Source organism: Neophocaena asiaeorientalis, unplaced genomic scaffold, assembly GCF_003031525.2.
Source record: "Neophocaena asiaeorientalis asiaeorientalis breed wild unplaced genomic scaffold, Neophocaena_asiaeorientalis_V1.1 scaffold78, whole genome shotgun sequence".
NCBI lineage: Eukaryota > Metazoa > Chordata > Mammalia > Artiodactyla > Phocoenidae > Neophocaena > Neophocaena asiaeorientalis.
In genome coordinates, this window is record NW_020175018.1 from 16,215,335 (window position 1) to 16,235,339 (window position 20,005).

At 41.2% G+C, this 20,005-nt stretch overlaps 1 protein-coding gene across 3 annotated transcripts in view; it reads right to left on the bottom strand.

Annotated features, from left to right (window-relative positions):
* Positions 1 to 20,005, bottom strand: part of SETX (senataxin) — a 74,480-nt gene that overhangs the window by 13,866 nt on the left and 40,609 nt on the right. For all 3 annotated transcript variants that reach the window (XM_024762110.1, XM_024762111.1, XM_024762109.1), the window contains exons 12-20: positions 16,111 to 16,284; positions 13,756 to 13,988; positions 11,982 to 12,149; positions 11,157 to 11,307; positions 6,024 to 6,125; positions 5,703 to 5,818; positions 4,082 to 4,153; positions 1,940 to 2,089; positions 881 to 988 (exon numbers count right to left, since the gene is read on the bottom strand). In XM_024762110.1, the coding sequence (XP_024617878.1) occupies positions 881 to 988; positions 1,940 to 2,089; positions 4,082 to 4,153; positions 5,703 to 5,818; positions 6,024 to 6,125; positions 11,157 to 11,307; positions 11,982 to 12,149; positions 13,756 to 13,988; positions 16,111 to 16,284 (1,274 nt within the window). The remainder of the gene's footprint in view (positions 1 to 880; positions 989 to 1,939; positions 2,090 to 4,081; positions 4,154 to 5,702; positions 5,819 to 6,023; positions 6,126 to 11,156; positions 11,308 to 11,981; positions 12,150 to 13,755; positions 13,989 to 16,110; positions 16,285 to 20,005) is intronic.

Below are 20,005 nucleotides of genomic sequence, written 5' to 3' on the forward strand. Positions count from 1 at the left end.
TTGATGATTCCAAAGTCAAAGAACAGTAGTAACAAAAACAACTTGCTTTCTTTCCATAACGTAACAGAAATGCTGTGAAAATGGTCTGTTCTCTGGGACTGTTTATGCAGCCACTACTCTCTATTTGTACAAATTATGTATCAGTAAAATGCTCAAATTTCATTAAATTTCAAAACCATCATCTAGACCTATGAAGATTACCCAAAACATCTGAATCCTGATTCTGCTGTGCATTTCTAGGACCCATCTTTAGTGAGATTTAAGAAGCAAAGTGAAGGGGACCACAACTTTGGTGCTCATCTTCCCACAAGCACAGCCCACAACCTCCTTCCTTTCACCACCTTCCCTTTCAGAGGATGTGAGGGACGCTGGCATTCTCCCGCGCTATAGGATACAGAATCCTAAAATTGAAAACGTTACTGTAAGAATAATTTCTCTTTATACTGTTTTCCTCAAATTTGCACATATTTAAATATACATCAGGAGGTTGGATTCTTTTCCTTGCTTTTAAAGTTTTTCTTTTATTATTGTTTTGGTGTTTATGTTACTAAAATAAATCAGATACAGCCCTTAGAACAGCTGCACACTGCCTTTCCCAAAGGAACAGCTCACTGCACATGGGACGTCCTCCTCCTAAACTTCTGGCCTGTGACACTCACACGGCTCCTGTCACACACGCATAAGCACATTATGAACAGAGGAACATCTCCGGAGACCTTTACTATGAAGGCTCTCAACAGTGGTTCTCTTTTCTCAGCCATTCCCTGTTCTTCCCTGCAAATAAGAGATGATCCAAGAAAGACTGCCCCACCGCCCAAAACAAAAAAAACCCAAACAAGCCCCTTCCACTTTAAAGCAACACGAATGTGAAAAAACGTACCACAGAAATGACTGTGGGAGGGAGCTGCTTAGGATCTCCTACGAGGATGAGCTTGTTGCAACGATGGATGAGCGGAGTAAGAGTTTCAACTTCACAAGACTGTCCGGCCTTGGTAAGAGAGTACAGAATGGAGACATAATCAGAATTATCTCTATTATTTATTTATCCATACACAGTCTATCCAATTCATAAGAGTCCTAACCATTCAGAAACATACACTTTCTCCTTCTGCACCAAAGATCAAAAATAAGAGCTTTCTTTGGTTAGAAAACAAAACAACAAAAACATTCTAAACGCCAAGCGGGGGAAAAAAACCCCACACACGTTTTGAAGTCAGCCACCACTCAGGTGCCACTACCACTTGGGAAGCAGCCATAAGCTAGAAGGGCCATGTCACATCCCCAGTTTGTCTTCTTTGTCCCCGCTGGGCACATGCCTCAGGGGATTGCGTGTCTGTGTGTCCCACCCCCATCCCACTCTCTTCCTTCTTCCTCAGTAGGCCGCTTCAGTTGCAAGACTCAAGCTTCTTTTCAATTCAATGGCATTTCCTTCAATTATTTCATCACTTCCATCTTTTCTATTCCTTCGTTTTGGTGAATACTGGATCTTGGATCTCCTGGATGGGTTCTCTGTACCTCATTTTCCATCTCTTTTGTCTTCTAGCTCTACATCCTGGCAAATAGTAGGTACCCAATAAATGTTTGCTCAATGAATGAAGTAGGAATAAAGATATCAGCTGAAAATATGGTGGCTCAGAGCTGTCCAGAGTTATATTAAAAATGCTTCAAAAGGTAACCAGAGATATCCCAACAAGAGCTACAATAATCCTTGGGAGGGATTTTATGAAGAACAATCAGGAACCCCTAAGACTACAGCCCCAATACTGAAAAAGTAATTTTCATCGTGGTGGGCCACTAGCAGCACATTCCAACGTAAGGGAATACACACGTAATGGCAGGTCAAAATCAGATGCAAAGACCACTTTGCCAACATCTCGGCAGCCACTCTTCATCTAAGACTTACTCCTAGGCAAAGCTGTATGGCCGACTGCTTACTGACCTCATCAACAATGACGCAACTAAAGGGGACACCCCCTTGCCCACGGAAAGCAGCCTCGAGCAGCAAACCACCACTCGTGCTCAGTGTGCAGCAGATGATGTGGGACTCTAAGATGATGGTGTTCTGTGTCTTTTGTGGGCGTCCTTGAACCTAAGAGAATAAAAGTTAATCAACATTCAGTTGTATATAAATTCCTAACTACACTCATTATGTGGCAGGATAATGTCTAGTAAAAGGTAGGAACCTCAAACCTAGGAAACAGCAGAAACATTCAAGATAATCAGAAGCCACCAGAAAGAACACTTTGCAGTGGAGTCTAATCTCAGAACATGAGTTAATAAGCACATTAAGAAAAATTTATTCAGGGTTTAATTTGGACGAAGTGGATTACAATTCTTACAGCCTGATGTATGAGGGGAGGTATCAGAATAAGCAAAGATTAAGTAATTCTACTGAGCTGTGAAGCAATTATCTGAGTAAAACCAGGATTGTGAAGCAATTATCTGAGTAAAACCAGGATCAGAACTAAGCCTGAACATACCCTTTTCTGTTAGTTTTTAAGTACGTAATATTGTTCTCTCTTTTATAAGGGCTAGTACCAACAAAAACGCCTGTGAAACTGACAAGCATTCTACTTCCACAGTAGAATCCTACAACCTTGGTCCAGACTATAATGGAATAAACTGTGATGGAGACTGACAGTATGAATGACACCTCACAATGCGTATCATTCAGTGTTCAAATTAATAAACTAGTACTCTCATCAGAGATTCAGTTAGCCTATTTCCCCTCCTGAAAAAGCTGTCGTGAATCATCCCTGAACATATGATAGATTCAACCATGGATGCCACGGCGTGTGTTGTGAGAAGAGGGTGGTGACTGTGGCCTTCTGGTGCTCACATGTTAACTGTCACATACCTCTCCTCTCAGCCATCTAATGAGTAAAACTGCCAAGTACAATTAATTTAATGGCCCACAGAACAACGTGATCAGTGGCAAAAACCATAATACTGGTAAACCTGGAATTCATCCTTAAACATGGGAAGATTAATTTTGGGCTCAGCTTAAAGTTATAATAAAAAGCTTTCCACATAATTTTTAATAAACAAACTGCTAGTGGAAATATGCATTAAGTTCAATTATACTTATTTAGCCACACAGAGAAGGTCAATAATACATTCAAGAGAAAAACCTCAGCTCAAAAATACAAATACCATTACCGGTTGAGTATTACCCTCTCTTTCCCTGACCCCCAATTCATTTCATTAAGGACGGGGTACACACCTGGCTCATCCTAGCTTTGACCAATCTAAATGTTAGTTGATACTTTTATATCCAGAGAATACTGGGAAAAGTTATACATATTATAGAAGGATTTTTGTCATCAAAAACAAGTAAAAAGAGTATGTGCTTTCAGCCAAAAACTGAGAAAAAAGGTGCTTGTATTTCTTGGGCCACATCCCAGCCACTGTCACTCTACCTGAATTCAGACATGTAATTTTTTTCCTGTATTTTCAAATATTTATTTATTTATTTGGCTACGCTGGGTCTTAGTTGATGGTGACGGGGTACACACCTGGCTCATCCTAGCTTTGACCAATCTAAATGTTAGTTGATACTTTTATATCCAGAGAATACTGGGAAAAGTTATACATATTATAGAAGGATTTTTGTCATCAAAAACAAGTAAAAAGAGTATGTGCTTTCAGCCAAAAACTGAGAAAAAAGGTGCTTGTATTTCTTGGGCCACATCCCAGCCACTGTCACTCTACCTGAATTCAGACATGTAATTTTTTTCCTGTATTTTCAAATATTTATTTATTTATTTGGCTACGCTGGGTCTTAGTTGTGGCATGTGGGATCTTCCCTGCAGCGTGTGGGATCTTTAGTTGCGGCATGAGGGATCTTTTAGTTGTGGCATGCGGGCTCTTAGTTGCAGCACACGGGATCTAGTTCCCTGACCAGGGATCACACCCACACCCCCTGCAATGGAAGCACAGAGTCCTAACCACTGGACAGCCAGGGAATTCCCCCAAATTTTTAAATGTAATTGAGAAAAGACCATAGGTTGTCTGAACTATTTCGTAAGTTAAAAAAAAAGAAAAAGTAATACCAGGAAAATGCTACAGGTGAACTACTTACCTCTTTAACTTTAGAAGCAAGCTCCTGCCTTTCTTTTGAAACTTTGACAATTTTTTCATCTAATTCTTGCCTCTGGAAAAAATCAGAATGCCATCATTAAAATTAAATTAAGCGTTTTAAAATGCTTTCCAGTGGACTGCCTCACATTTCAAAAGGGTGAGCCAGTACTTTACCAATGAAAAACTGATTCACCCAGTGTGTTTTCTCTATACGAGTCTTCCTGTATTGCTGTGTGTCAGAGTTTAGCTAAGCTACTCCATGGTACTGCTGCCCTGGCATCCATTTTTGTTTGGCCAAGCAGCCTGCAGAGACCCCAAACTAACTCTAGGCCCCTTCACACACACGCACGCCCTAGACGGCAGCCTGTGGAGTCACCAGCCCACCAGCCAACATAAGCTCTTGTGATCAACAGTCTCCCCTGCCATCCAGTGCCTTCCCCTTATATGCCCTTTAGATAAGACCCTCCAAGCAACTTACCAAAACCCTGCTCTTTTGGTTAAAATTGGCCAATCCAGCCCTAGCCTGGGAACCCCAAAGTACTCCACCCATGGACTCTGATAATGACATGTGCGCCAGGGCCTGCCTCTCTCTCTGCACTCTCCCTTGACCTGCCTGTCACGCCCCACAAGGCATGCCTTATACCTTCTTCAAGACCTGTGAAAATAAACTTCTCTGTTTCGATTTCGATTTCTCTTGTGGTCTGTTTTTAAACATCAGCTCATTATAAAGCACCCCATGTTTCAATTCGTAGGTGTTAATTTGATAAATTCTTTTTTTTTTTTTTTTTTTTTTTGCCACACTGTGCGGCATGAGGGATCCCTAGTTCCCTGAGCAGGGATCGAACCTGAGCTCCCTTCAGTGTTAAGTGCAGATTCTTAACCACTGGACCACCAGGGAAGTCCAATAAATCCATTTTTTTTTTTTTTTTGTGGCCACACTGTGCGGCATGAGGGATCCCTAGTTCCCTGAGCAGGGATCGAACCTGAGCTCCCTTCAGTGTTAAGTGCAGATTCTTAACCACTGGACCACCAGGGAAGTCCAATAAATCCTTAATACTGTGTATGATTCAGTTCTGTTCAGGGTACTGCAGGTATGCTCTTTCTGCTTAAGCAGGCCAACCCTTGGGGCATCACTTATGTGTTACCTACTCTGCCTTCATGCCATTAACAGTGGCGTTCAGTGGCTAAAACAGACTCCACATGGCCTGCAAAGTCTAAAATATTTACTATCTTGTTCTTTTAAGAAAAGTTTAACCCCTAATGTAAGGCATACCATTTCTGTGTACATTTTTGTGTGTGTGTGTGTGTGTGTGCAGTACGCGGGCCTCTCACTGTTGTGGCCTCTCCCGCTGCGGAGCACAGGCTCCGGACGCGCAGGCTCAGCGGCCATGGCTCACGGGCCCAGCCGCTCCGCGGCATGTGGGATCTTCCCGGACCGGGGCACGAACCCGTGTCCCCTGCATCGGCAGGTGGACTCTCAACCACTGCGCCACCAGGGAAGCCCTGTGTACATTTTTATACACAAATTATGCTATTCCACAATGAAAGAATTGCATCAAATACTCACCAACTAGTTTATCTACGAGCTATTAAAAAACACTGATCAAGAAATGTTTAGATACCTGTAGCTCCCTTCCACCTCGGCATAAAGCACGCTGGCGGGAAAGTTCATCTAGTTGATGATCTAGAAATTCCTTTCTTCTATGCATCTCCTGAATATGAGAAGGTAATTCTTTTTCTTTAAAAAAAAATAAATAAAATAAAAGATAAACAACTGCTCATTCTAACGAATATATACATATGCATACACAATGAGAAGAAAAACTAGCTTCCAAAACTAGACTACTTCTAGGGTCTCCAAATTACCTCTAATGCCCACGCCATTTTCTACCATACAAAAAGAAACAGAAATCAATTAATATATACCTTTATTCAGTACTTACTCATTCTGTGGTTAACTTGGCTGTCCAAACTGAATTTTAGGACCTCAGCATTAATAGACTTTTCTGGACCTAGACGTAGTAAATTTATATCTCCACAGTTTCCTGTTGATAAAAGTCACACTTAGAGATTAATAAGAACACTGTCAGTTTCTGTACATAATAACTATTTCTAAGCAAATATATTAACAGTCAGAGAAAGGAGCTAACATGAACTATTAATCAACCAAATACCTGGAACTGCACTAGAGGTCCCACACACATTCTTTTAGATTTGCTTCATAAGAATCCTATAAGGCAAGGACCTATTTCCACCTAATAAAAGCTACTGAGGTTGCATAAACAGTACACTGCAGAGCTGAGATTCTATTACACTAATGCTTCTCAAACTATGTTCTATACATCACTCCATGGTAAAATGTATTTGGGAAATGGCGAGTGAAAATAAAACAAATTTCTTGACCATAGGATATTTCGAAGATGAAGACTTTTATCTATTAATACATGTCTGAATTCCCCAAACAGAATCTTACGCGACCATCATATGCTTTCTGCAGGATACTGAGAACCAAGGTTTTGAAACTGCTCCACATCACAATGCCACTCCAGGATCTAAGGGACACAAGAAGCTGGAAATTCTGGAATACGGTAATTCCAAAAACTGTCAGCATCATTTAACTGGTTTATTAACCACATTTTAATTTTAGGTTAGCACATTTCAGGTATTATTTAATCTAACAATCTCCCACTGCTTCACTGAACTAAACTATAGCAATCATGCAGCGTTTATTAGCTCTTATCCCAATCTGACACATCACATACTTGTTTGCTAACTCCCTCCACTGAATCCAAGTCCTATAAGAACCAGGTTTTGTTTTGGTCACTGCCTAGAACAGCAGCTGGCACGTAAGTACAATAAACGTATGTTCAATGAATAAATGAGCTCATTATACAGCTGTCTACACATATTTCTGTTCCTAGTTCAGCTCATTCTTCTAAAATTTGAAGCCATCTTCTCTGACCAACATTTACTTGAAGGTTTCAAAATTGCTAACCTGTGTTTCTACCAGAAAGGTGGATGAGATTTATACCCACTATAAGCACCTAAAAATGCTCCAGAAATTAAAACAGACATCCTTTAAAATGCAGGGTGAGCTCAGAAGGATGTAAGAGAAATTCCTAGGGGCCAAAAACAAAGAGAAAGGTGAAAACCAGAGGTGAAAGCCCCTGAGCTGCTGTGGCTTCCCTGGAGGGAACAGGGTGAGGGCTGGTCACTCTCTAGGTGCTTAGGTGTTTGTTTTTTAATTTACATACAATAAAATGCAAAGATTTAAAAATCCTTAGTTCTACGGAGTTTGACAAATATCTACAACAGCAAAACTACCATTCCAATCAACATATAGAAATTTTATAATGGGGGCTTGGATTTTAAAGCCCACTAGAAAGCAAGAGGGCATGGAAGAGGTGGAGGGATGAAAAAGACATGAATCTATCTTGGCCTGGGCTTAGCTGGGAAAAAAATAAACTCTCTTCGAGGACTTTCCAACTATAGGCCCATGCCACATGTGGACTTAGAGTCTAAATACATAATACAGAGAATGACAAAGGTGACCCAACCAAAATACAGGTGAGATTTTTAAAATGAGAATACAGTGAACAATGTTATACCAATATATTTGAAAACCTAAGGTGAAGTGGAGATTTTTCTTGAATAATATGAATTAGCAAAACTCACTCAAATGTAGAAAACTTGAATAAACCAACAAATTAAAGACATTCAGCAGACAGAAACTTATCCATCTGTCAAAAAATAGACAAAAAACAAACAAACAAGAAGTCCCCCCAAAAAACAACACTAAAAACAAATTAACCTTCAAGTAACAGGTATTCTCTGTCTTATATGAAACATTCCAAATAAATGTCTGTATAACTTCATTTTTAAAGTCTGTATAACTTCAATACTAAAACCAAAGATATGACAAAGAAAAATTACAGGCTGGCCTCATTTAAAAAAATCAATAGCAGGGCTTCCCCAGTGGCGCAGTGGTTGAGAGTCCACCTGCTGATGCGGGGGACACGGGTTCGTGCCCCAGTCCGGGAAGATCCCACATGCCGCGGAGCGGCTGGGCCCGTGAGCCATGGCCGCTGAGCCTGCGCGTCCGGAGCCTGTGCTCTGCAACGGGAGAGGCCACAACAGTGAGAGGCCCGTGTACCGCAAAAAAAAAAAAAATCAATAGCAATCCAGCAATGTGTTAAAAAATAATAGTACACAACCAAGTTGACCTTATTCTAGGAATCAAAGATATTTTCACATTAGAAAAGCATTGTAGGGAATTCCCTGGCAGTCCAGTGGTTGGGACTCGGCACTTTCACTGCCGTGGGCCTGGGTTCAAACCCTGGTCGGGGAACTAAGATCCAGGAGGGAGGGAGGAAGGAAGGAAGGAAGGAAGGAAGGAAGGAAGGAAGGAAAGAAAAGCAGAATTCCCTGGTTAGGACTCTGTGCTTCCATTGCTGCGCGGTTGGGGGGAGGGGGGATATGAATGGAAAAAAAAACTGCATGCAATAAAATTCAACACCCAGTCATTAAAAAAACCTCTAATTAGACGGGGACTTTTTTAACCTGATAAAAGGGTATATACCAAACCCCAGAAACAAACATCACACTTAATGGTGAGATGTCCAAGGTATTTCCTTAAAGGACACCCAGGACCACTGGACATAGTGAAAAGAAGCAAAAATGAAAGTACTGAAAAAGAAGAAAAAAGCTGTCTTTACTGACAAGAGACTTCATTTCCTCTCTAACAAAAAAATTTAAAAATCCAACCTAGACACGACACTTGTGCCACCTTCGTCCCAGCCTTCTTGTGTTGTCAACCCACACTTGAAAAAGTGCTTATTAACCCTCCCTCAGGGAAAGGAAAGTGAAAACCGCGTGGGAACTGTTCTCGGTTGTATAATTTGATACAACCACTTTGGAGCAGAACCGGGCCCTATCTAGAGGCTGCACAAATCCTTCAACCCAGCATTTTCATTTCTAGGTATATATACACTAGACCAGTGTTTTTATAAACTCTTTTGACCGTGATCTATAGTATAAGGTACACTTCACATTGAAAGCCAGTACACTCATACCTCACCAGTAAAACAGGTTTCACAAAACAATACTTACCCCTCACTACCTACACTCTAATCTTTTCTGTTCTCTTCTATTCTATCTTATCTTGTTTAAGTATGCTGGTTCTGATCTCCCTAAACTGATTTCACAATCCACTAACCTAGTCACAAGCCACAGTGTGAAAGCACTGCCCTAGCAGCCTGTATGAATACTCAGGAGACGTGAGTAAGGACACAGTACTCCAGTGTGCTCCCTTCAGCTGCTGTATAGTACAACACAATACAACTCAGTCACTGCAGTAAACGTTTTCATCCTGCACTGGAGAAACAGGCACAAGTACAGGAATAAAGTTTGAAATAACAACAACAAAAAAAAAAAAATGGAAAAGAACTTACACTGCTATCAATGGATAACGAATAAACCGTGCACTCATATGATGAAACGCCCTATAGCGGCTGACATGAATGACCGCATCCATATACAGCGAGACATAAGGCCACAGTTCCCACAAACATAATGGTGAGTAGAAAAGCTGCAGTTGACAATGCATTTTAAGTTTTAAAAGCAAATGAATTCTACATGTAGCTAATACATATGCAATAAAGGAAACACGTGTGTGATCCCTCCGAATAAAGACGACACATCCCACCTGCTCTTGCAGCTGGTGTGGCCATGGGACTAAGTTCTGGCCAAAAGGAAATAAGCAGAGGTGCTACTGGCAGCGTCTCAGAACTTTTCTTAAAGCACGGCTAGTATATCTGTCCCCTTTTCCTTGCACTTGCTAGATGTGACTACTGGTGCTGGAGCAGCCATTTCTGACCATGAGGTGAACTAAGGAGTGGGGGGGTCACACGTAGTAGAGCAACAAGGTAGAAAGACCCTAGGTCTCTGAAGACTCGGAAGCAGAGTCATCAGGCCAGTATCATCCCTCAACTGTCCATCTCTGGGCTTCTGAGTAAGAAGGAAATAAACTTCTATCATAGTTAAGCCACTGTACTTGGAGTGTCTTTTATTTGCAGCCCAACTGAATCATAACTGATTTAGGTCACTGCCAGGTAACCTCAAGGAAAATAAAATTTGGTTAGGGAAGACAAGATACATGTGCTTAGAAGAGCAGCCCGACCCAGAGCCACAACCACGCCACTCAGGATGGCTGGTGTGAGAGCAGGTGTTAAGGTTAAGTGCACAGAAATGACTTTACACATTCACTCAAGCATCCCGAATCCTCGGTGGCAATGCTCTTCAATCTGTCAACTGTACTGAAAAGACTTATCCCTGTGGTATACTTTACATCTCAACTCTTCAGCTTCTCCACCTATAAAATGTAGATAGGTTATTTATTGCGTGGCTCAGAGGATTACTCTGAGAGTACTGACACGTACTGAGCACTCGGTAACCATAAGTGATGACTGCTCTAGCTTTTGCGTCACTAAACATCTACTAAGTCCCAACTGAGTGCCAGGCACTGTTCCAGGCACTGGGGTTACTACAGTGAACACATTTTTAAAAGCCCTTGCCTTGGTGGAGCTCATTATATTCTAGCTATACTGAACCATCCATGGTTCTCTGGCTTCTGGTCCTTTTTATTTACAGTAAGTTCCATGAGAGTCCTCTCCCCACTTCACGGCCTCATTGCTCTTCCAAGTTTCATCTTAGATATCATTTCCTCTAAAAGTCTTCCCGAACCCTTACACAACTGAATCAAGGGCTGCTCTAAGGTGTTTCAAACTACCCACATTTTACTCCTATTATAGAGCTTCTACCTTTACAGTATGATTGCCCACTGATCCATCCACTTCCTGTCTCTTTGAGGGTTTCACTGTTGAAACCTCAGTACATAGCACAGGGCCTGGCACAGAATAAATGCTCCAAAATATTCATTAAACAAACCAGTAAGTACACATAGGCCACAGCCTCAAGTAGAAAAAATTACCAGAACTGGCTTGCTCTTTGTCATCCAAGGTTACCCACACTAAACATTGAAAACAAAAACAAATTAAAAGCCCACATAAGTATCATACCCAAAGGATTCTTCTTGTCTTTACACTTCTCTTTGAATTGAAGGATAATTTTTTTCATAAGTTCATCAACAGCTGCATTGGAAGGCGCACACACAAGGACACGGTTTTGTTTGATTTTGGCATTGGAGTTCTCATCTGAATGTCCCCTCCTCTGGTTCGACAATTTGCACCAAACAAACAAACAAAAAATACTGATGAGCTCTATTATGCAGCGTTATAGTTCTTCTCTACTGCCACATATATTTGAAAGTTCCCCTAATAAATAGTTAAAAGTAAATAAAAGCACCTACATCTTACATTGATGTTAAAAAATTACTCTGGCAGGGAATTCCCTGGCAAACGAGTGGTTAGGATGCGGTGCTCTTACAGCCAAGGGCCCAGGTTCGATCCCTGGTCGGGGAACTAAGATCCCACATGGCGTGCCCGCCACCACCGCCCCCCCCAAAAAACTACTCTGGCATAAAATTTTATCGTAACTTCTCTGAGCCTTACCTTACTATCCACTTATTTTATTCAATGTTCAAAATGTAGCCCAGAAATACATTCAAGATGGTCTCCTGGGATTAGCTGTGACCTATAATAAAGCCCGAAGACCACCATTCTAGCCCTTAGCATTAGTTTCACACAAGATAACATTTTCTGTTCCTTTTATTTCTTATAATCTTCTCTACCTCTGCTACCGCTTTATCTGATATAGTTCCACACAGTATCAAAAAGATACACAAAAGTGAAGGGAAAAAACGCACTTTAGTACTTATTTACACGTTAGTTAAAGTAAAACAACATACTCAATTAAAGGCACAGATGCCCTCGCGCACACCCTACCTCTGTCAGTAGGCGGTACAGGAGGCCCACAATGGTTTTTGATTTTCCTGTCCCGGGTGGTCCATGAATCAGACAGATCTTGGCAACTGCTGGGGAGTGTTTCACCATGGCATATGCAGTTTCTATTGCTTTCTTTTGGTCTTCATTGAAATCTCTTAGGTGGGCAATCTATACAAAAGACATTAGTGAGAACGAGTGGTTCTTCCTGTGAAGGCACAGGAGAGCAAGAGAGTGGAAGGCATCTGTTTGAATCTGCTGACCTTTGTCAGACAGAAGCTTTGGTGATGATCAGGCAAGACCCCAAAATGACCCTTAATCTAAGAACCACTTTCACTACTGGAAAGAGCTACTGATGAGTGTCTACAGGCCTCAGTCCACCTACAACTACAACAACTATATTTTTATTTGTGATTCTTATAAAGCTGATCACAATAAATTGTTTTGCACTTTTTTTCTTTTTATTCTGTGGTTCTTCCCATTTTAGTCAATTCTCTCTTTAGACAGTAAAAACATTCCAAGATTTCCTTTCCTAACACAAGTCATACAGTCGAAAAAGCATGGATTTTGGGTCAGATTTGAGTCTACACCTCAGTTTCACTCAAAAGCTAGGTCTCTAAACTCCTAACCTCTCTGGGCTTCAGCCTTTGTCGATCATTAAATCCGGGATTCCTTAGAGGGTGAGAACTGTAGTGGAATAACTGAGGACATGGAAAGCAGACGTGACCCATGAGCCCCCCCCGCCCCAGCAAACTGGGGGCTGGCGAATAAGCCAGAACTGCAAACAGTCCTGATTGCTTTGAGCACCCCCCAACCCCGGCAAACCGGGGGCCTGCGAAGAAGCACTGAGTGCTTTGGACACTGATCCATGAGATGTCCTCAGTATAATCAGAGTGGTGGGAACGCGAGGAGATGTCCTTGTGCTGCGTCAGTATAATCAGAATAATGGCGGGAACCCTGTGCTGCTTTTGCGCTCAAGGACGAAGCGCGGCAGGTGCTCACGGAAGCCAGTTATTGCTTCTATAATTAATAAAAACATAGGCTGCTGCTTTGACATTTCTGAAATGTTAAGAAAACAAGTCTTAAAGTGTAAACCTAGATAATGCTTTAATAAAAGCTACCACAGCAGGACAGACGGCGCTGTTCTGCCCGAGCCAGCGGCAGCCCTCTACTGCTGTGCTTCGGCACAGTTCATCTCCTGTGATGAGCTGACTTTCGGCCCTGTCATAAGATAAACTACAACAAGAACTGACTGAGAAAATGCATATGAAAGCCCTAACACAAGACAGGGGTTCAAATAACATTCCTTTCCTTCCGCCTGTCTCTGTGTTAATTTCCTGGAACTTACACACAACTCTTACAACAGTGAGAAATATGTGTTCACACAAAATCACAACTTCGTTGTCACACTGGCAACAATACCAGTCAATGCTCCACTGATCATTCAAATGCAAAATTCATTCCATTAAACCTACTCTTACTCCTGCATTTAATCACCTAACAAACAGTTAAGTAGGATGTTCACCTCACATTTTAATGTTGCTCTTCAAGCATATTTTCAATTCCTTTTTGCACTCCACCTTTTTTCCTGAGGTAAGCTGACTAACCTAACACAGAGAACTACTTTGTAATATTAAATATATCACTGGGCACACATGGTGACTATGTCTTTGTTGTAGACAAAAGGGAATGTGTGACAGATAAAAATAACATGATGCTTTAACATCCTGACATGAAATGTTCTGACTTTCCCTGTTATCAAATGACTATCACTCACAATTTTCTCAGATGCTGTAGTTAGTAAATCTTTTGTACAGAAGTCCATGGGGTTTGGATTCAGAACGGCTCTGGCCAGTTGGTTCCGACCACTCAGCAAAGACATGGCTTTCAACTTCCTTTGTGTAGTCACCAGAGAGCTGATTACAAGACATTTCACGAATTCATTTAAATTGACTGGTAAATTATGTTGAGTCTGGATGGAAACGGAACACTCAGATTTCCCATTATGCACTATTATCAAGAAGGAGAAAAGGCAATTTCAGTTACCAGTGAATAACAGTGTCCAGTTAAAAAGGTTACTCAGAACAACATGTTTTGTAACTTTTTTTTTTCTTTTTGTGCAGTACGTGGGCCTCTCACTGTTGTGGCCTCTCCCGTTGCGGAGCACAGGCTCCGGACATGCAGGCTCAGCGGCCATGGCTCACGGGCCCAGCCGCTCCGCGCACGTGGGATCTTCACGGACCGAGGCATGAACCCGTGTCCCCTGCATCGGCAGGCGGACTCTCAACCACTGCGCCACCAGGGAAGCCCTGTAACATGTTTTTTATACATCATTTAAATAATTTTCTCACAAGTATCTACTGACTGCTTCCTAAGAACCAGGCAACGTTCCTGTCTTCTGGAGGCTTATTTTTTAGAAGAAGGGGGCAGATAAGCAAATAAACATGTCAGGTGACGGTAAGTGTTAGGAAAAAGCCGAGAGGGGGGATGAGGAAGTGATGAGGGTTGTGAGGGCGTGCTATCGTAGACAGGAGAGTCAGGGGAGGTCTTCCTGATATGATATTTGAGCAGAGACATGGCATTATGTGAGTGAGCCATGCCCGTAACCAGGGGAAGTGGGTCACAGGCAGAGAACCAGCAACTGCACAGACAATGAGGCAGCGAGGTGCCTGGATTATTTTCAGAACAAAGTGACATGCGCTAACTCACACATGAATCACTTATTGAGAATGAAGAATAAACTGCAATGGAAAAAGCACAAAAAGACAACTTAAGAGGCTAAAATCTAGGTAAAAGTGAATGGTCGTGTGGGCCAGGAGGTAGCAGGAGAGGTGGCGCTTGGATGTAGGATATATGGCAAAGGAAGATCCGACAGGATTTCCTGATGCATTAGATGGAGCGTGTGAGGGAAAGCAAGACTCAAGGATGACTCTGAGGTTTTGGGCTGAGCAACTGGAAGAATGGGATGGAGGTCCCACATGCTGAGTTGGGAAAAACCGAAGCAACAGCACATGTCAGGCAGTAAATCAAGTGTTTCTTTTTGGAGTAGGTTTGAAATGTCTAATAATCTCCAAATGGAGATGTCAGATAGTTGGATGCATGAGGAGTTCAGGGAAGGAGACAGAAACCGTTTCTAAATCTTAGAAACAGAACTTTGGCAAATGTAACCACTTTAAGAGTTGAAAGCACAGGTGAAGCTATATATCCCTGTTGCTAAACTCATCTTGCATAAAGGACTGAGCTCTGATCACACAACAGTAAACATGGCACACCAGTTACGATGCGGCACAACGGTAAACTCTAACAGCTTTGTTGCTATTTTTAAGATACGATGCAAAAAGGTGAAGGAATAATGATCACATATTCTCTTCACATAACAGAGACTAAGAGAGCAGCAATGTCAAAAAGGCAGCTTGGCATATATCAAGCGTGTGGACTTCGTAGTCAAACAAAATTAGGTTTCAATTCTGGACCTAGCGTTTAATACTAAGGATGTCTTTGGATAAGTTACTTAACATCCCTGAACTCTGATTTCCCAATGAGCAGGGAACAAACCATTCTGCTTTGCAGGGCTCTGGGAAAAGATGATAAATGTGCACAGGAAGGACAGGGCACACTGGCTGGCACATAGTCAGTAGTCCTTAAATTCAAGCTAACATTATTTTTGTTATGCTACCTTAGGGAGAGAGGTCCCTCCAACACGATGGATGGGAGTGATGAAACAGCAAACCCCTCCAGTTGCCTTACAATTAGTTATGTGTTTGGTCTGCTCATCAATAATTAGCCACAAAACCAAGGCTGGAATGTGATTTAACAAACAGATGGTTTGCAAATTGTCTGTTTTATAACAAACACACTGACAGACGAAGGAATTTACTAGAAGGAGAAGACGTTACAAAAGAAAGGTTTTAAATCCTAAGTCTAAAGCAATAAATGCTGGGCCTTTTCCAGCTGAGTCTAGAAAAACTAAAAGAGGACTCTGTCAACCTAGCAAATACAGTCTGGTAAACATCGAGCAAATATACATCTGGTAAATGTATAGCAAATACATGGCTAGTAAAGCCTAATTTAGAGGGAAATTAAAAGATGAGCTGCTGACAGATTTCGCCTCAATGTCTCATTAGGTACTTACTGACTGAAGTGCGGCGGAATTTATGAACATAACCACAATAATATTCATAGGGATCTTGCGTGCGATTTCTCTCTATGTCCTCCTCCTCTCCATTTAGTCTTTCAGGAATCAAAAACACCAAATCATTTTCCTTTGGATGAAGCTGTTTAGCTAGTTCACATTCCTCAAGATAAACTATAAAACAAGAAATCAGCATTTATTCTAACAGAATTATTTTACATGAGATTAAAGGATATTAAACCCTTTTACTAAGTTCAAGCAAGTATACAGCACTAGTGGACTTTGTACATACTTCAAAATGACAGTCTAAGCTAGTCAGCATTGTCAAATATTGATCACACAGTATTATAAAAGTCTTCTTAAAAACTGCTACAAAGCCAAAATAGATGAAGTCATAATATTAAAAAGCAGCTAATAAATTTCTTTTCCTTGAAGTTTATCTTAGTTTTTAATCAAGAAAATTTCACTTTTGTGCCCTACTTTGAAAATCCCAAAAGAAAATCTGGAAACAGATCCATGTACACATACGAATTTTGAGCCTACTAGTGGCATTTCAAACAAGGGGGAAAGGACAGTAGTAAAATAAATGGGGCTGAGAAAACAGAGCAAGCTCTAAAATTAAAAAGTTCAGTACCAACTGCCAAATCCAGCAACAACATACTGAACCAAAGCACGAAGTACTAGGATTAAGTAGACTGAACTACTAAGTCAAAAAAGAATTTTAGGGCTCCCCTGGTGGCTCAGTGGTTGAGAGTCCGCCTGCCGATGCAGGGGACGTGGGTTCGTGCACCCTGGTCCGGGAGGATCCCACATGCCATGGAGCAGCTAGGCCCGTGATCCATGGCTGCTGAGCCTGCGCATCCGGAGCCTGTGCTCCACAATGGGAGAGGCCACAGCAGTGAGAGGCCTGCGTGCCGCAAAAAAAAAAGAATTTAAAAAATGCATCATGTAAGAAATGTCTATTTGAAGGCAACAGAGACCAAATACAACAATGAAGAATTACTCTGTTGAGATCCAGAACAATGTGGAAATCCATAGGGATCAGCCCAGTATTTTCCCTAGAAACATCTGAACTCTTCAGGGAGTGGGCAGCCAGGAATTTGAGCCGTACCTGGGATAGCCTTGTACAAAAAAAGAGATAAAAACTGGAGTCCAGGGCCTGCACAGATAGAGTAGGCATCCTGGTAGCCCTCAAGCTTCAGGTTGGGACCATGAAGGACTACACCCAAGAATGAAGGCAGCTTCAATTCACCCGAGTACTTCAGGAAAGCTCAATTCTTTAAACCAGATTAAGATGACCCCACATTGCTAGTACTCCCAGAATCCTGGCAGAAGCAAAAAAATCCTCTCTGGAAGAACACATCCTATCATCCTAGGCCTGAAGAAGCCAATTACAAAGACTTGAAACAGAAGTGTATTTAAGTCCATGTGTTTGTAACGAAAAAAATTTTTTTTAAAGTTCACTGGTCAACCCAGCACTTGCAGAGAATTAAGTCATCATTTTGAAAACTGGTCAGGAGTCAAGTATCAATACTTATTCTACCCTTCTTTATAAAGTATACTACTGAGTAATCAAATAAAATGGAGCACTTTCTCTTTATAGAACTACAACAGCTAATAAAGAAATGACAAAATAAAAATATCACGATTTTGTATCCTTTAGTAAAATAATTAATCTAGGCATTAAGGATCAACGGTTATAGATATTACAAAAAGAGAAATTAAAGATCAAGCACCTCCTGATAAAGGAACACACCAACCCCAGCTATGAAATAGTTTTGCCAAAAATATTAGATCAAATGAATCTGATCAAGCCTCTAGATCCAACTATCAATTTACAAGAAATACAAAGGACTGAAAAACATACTAAACACCACCAGGGGGATGCTATCAGCAAGACACAGACAGTAATTCTACAGGGTCAACAACACAATTTCTTCAACAAATAAATTACAAAGGGGGGGGGAAATCCATGAAGGAGACAATTATAATTGAAGAAGACATATTAACAATGTCAATGAGTGGACCTAATTTGGATCTTAATTCAAACAGGCTGAAATAAATTGTTCTTTATGAGGAAACTGAAAACTTGAACACTGTCTAGCTATCTAATATTAAGAAAGCACGGTTAATATTTTAGCAACAAAATAATGTTTTACTATGAATTTTTAGGTCCATATCTTTTAGAGATAGTCACTTAAATAATTACAAATGACACCAAAAGAAAAAAAATCTAACCAATGATGATCTGCAAAACCTCTCCCTAGAAAACTGTAAAACATTACTGAAAGTAAACCTAAATAACTGAATGTATGTATCTTATTCAAATCAGTATTAGAAAGATGTCAATTCTTAACAAATTTCCACATTTTTTTTTTTCTCTAAAACTTACATGGAAATGCAAAGGGACAAGAATAGCCAACATACTCTTAAGGCAAAACAAGGTAGGCGGACTTGCTCATTAAAGTTTATAATAAAGCTTAATTAAGTAAAATTAAGCAACGTGATATGGGCAGAGAGGTAGGCAAATGATCCAATAAAGAAGAAACGAGTCCAGAAAAAGGTCAGTACATTAAATGGACACTAGATTTATGAAAAATATGGCACTGCAGACCATGGAGAAAGGATAATCTTTTCAATAAACACTACTGGGGTAATAACATCTCCATTAGGGAAAAAAATGAAACACGGCCCCTATATCTTACTCGTGTACAAAATCCATTCCAGGTTGGCAAAACAGTGAAGCCTCTAGAAAAGGGATTGGCAAACTTTCTGTAAAGAGCCAGATTTTTCTTTGCAGGCCACATATGGTGACTGTTGCATATTCATCATAATCTTTTTTTCAAAACCTTAAAAAAGGGCTTCCCTGGTGGAGCAGTGGTTGAGAGTCCGCCTGCCGATGCAGGGGACACGAGTTCGTGCCCCAGTCTGGGAAGATCCCACATGCCATAGAGCAGCTGGGCCTGTGAGCCATGGCCGCTGAGCCTGCACATCTGGAGCCTGTGCTCCGCAACGGGAGAGGCCACAACAGTGAGAGGCCCGCGTACCGCAAAAAAATAGAAAAAAAAAAAAAATCACGATAAATTGGAAATGGTTAAAATTCAGAGGGCTTCCCTGGTGGCGCAGTGGTTAAGAGTCCACCTGCCGATGCAGGGGACACGAGTTCATGCCCCAGTCTGGGAAGATCCCACATGCCATAGAGCAGCTGGGCCTGTGAGCCATGGCCGCTGAGCCTGCACATCTGGAGCCTGTGCTCCGCAACGGGAGAGGCCACAACAGTGAGAGGCCCGCGTACCGCAAAAAAACAAAACAAAACAAAAAAAACCTTACTCTTCCGCAGTATAAAAACAGGATACTGGGTAGATCTGCAAGCTGTGGTTTGCTGACACCTGTTCTAGATGTTAAAATAATATATTTATGACCTGCAGCAGGGAAAGGCTTCTTAAATGAGGCACAGACCATTAACCGTAAAAACTACATAGATGCGTTTGTTATGTTAAAAAATAAATTCTAAACAAGAATAAAATAAGAATTTTAAACACATCACTAAGAGAGTCATAATGCAAGCCAAAGTGAGAGAATGGTTTATATCCAGATTATATAAAGAACTCGCTACAAATCAGTAAGAAAAAGACAACTAACAGAAAATGAACAAGAGTCTTTAATAGGTGCTTCCCCAAAGAGGTTACTTAAGCATCTACTAAATATACGAGAAGGTGCTCAATCTCACTGATAGCCAGGATAGTACAAAATAAAACCACAAATGGCCATCAATACACACACATTGCAACGGCTAAAATGAACAGCACAATCAACACAAATGTGTTGGCACAGACATGGAGCAACGTGACTTCCATACGCTGGTGGGGGCGTGTCATTTTGCATGACTGGCTTG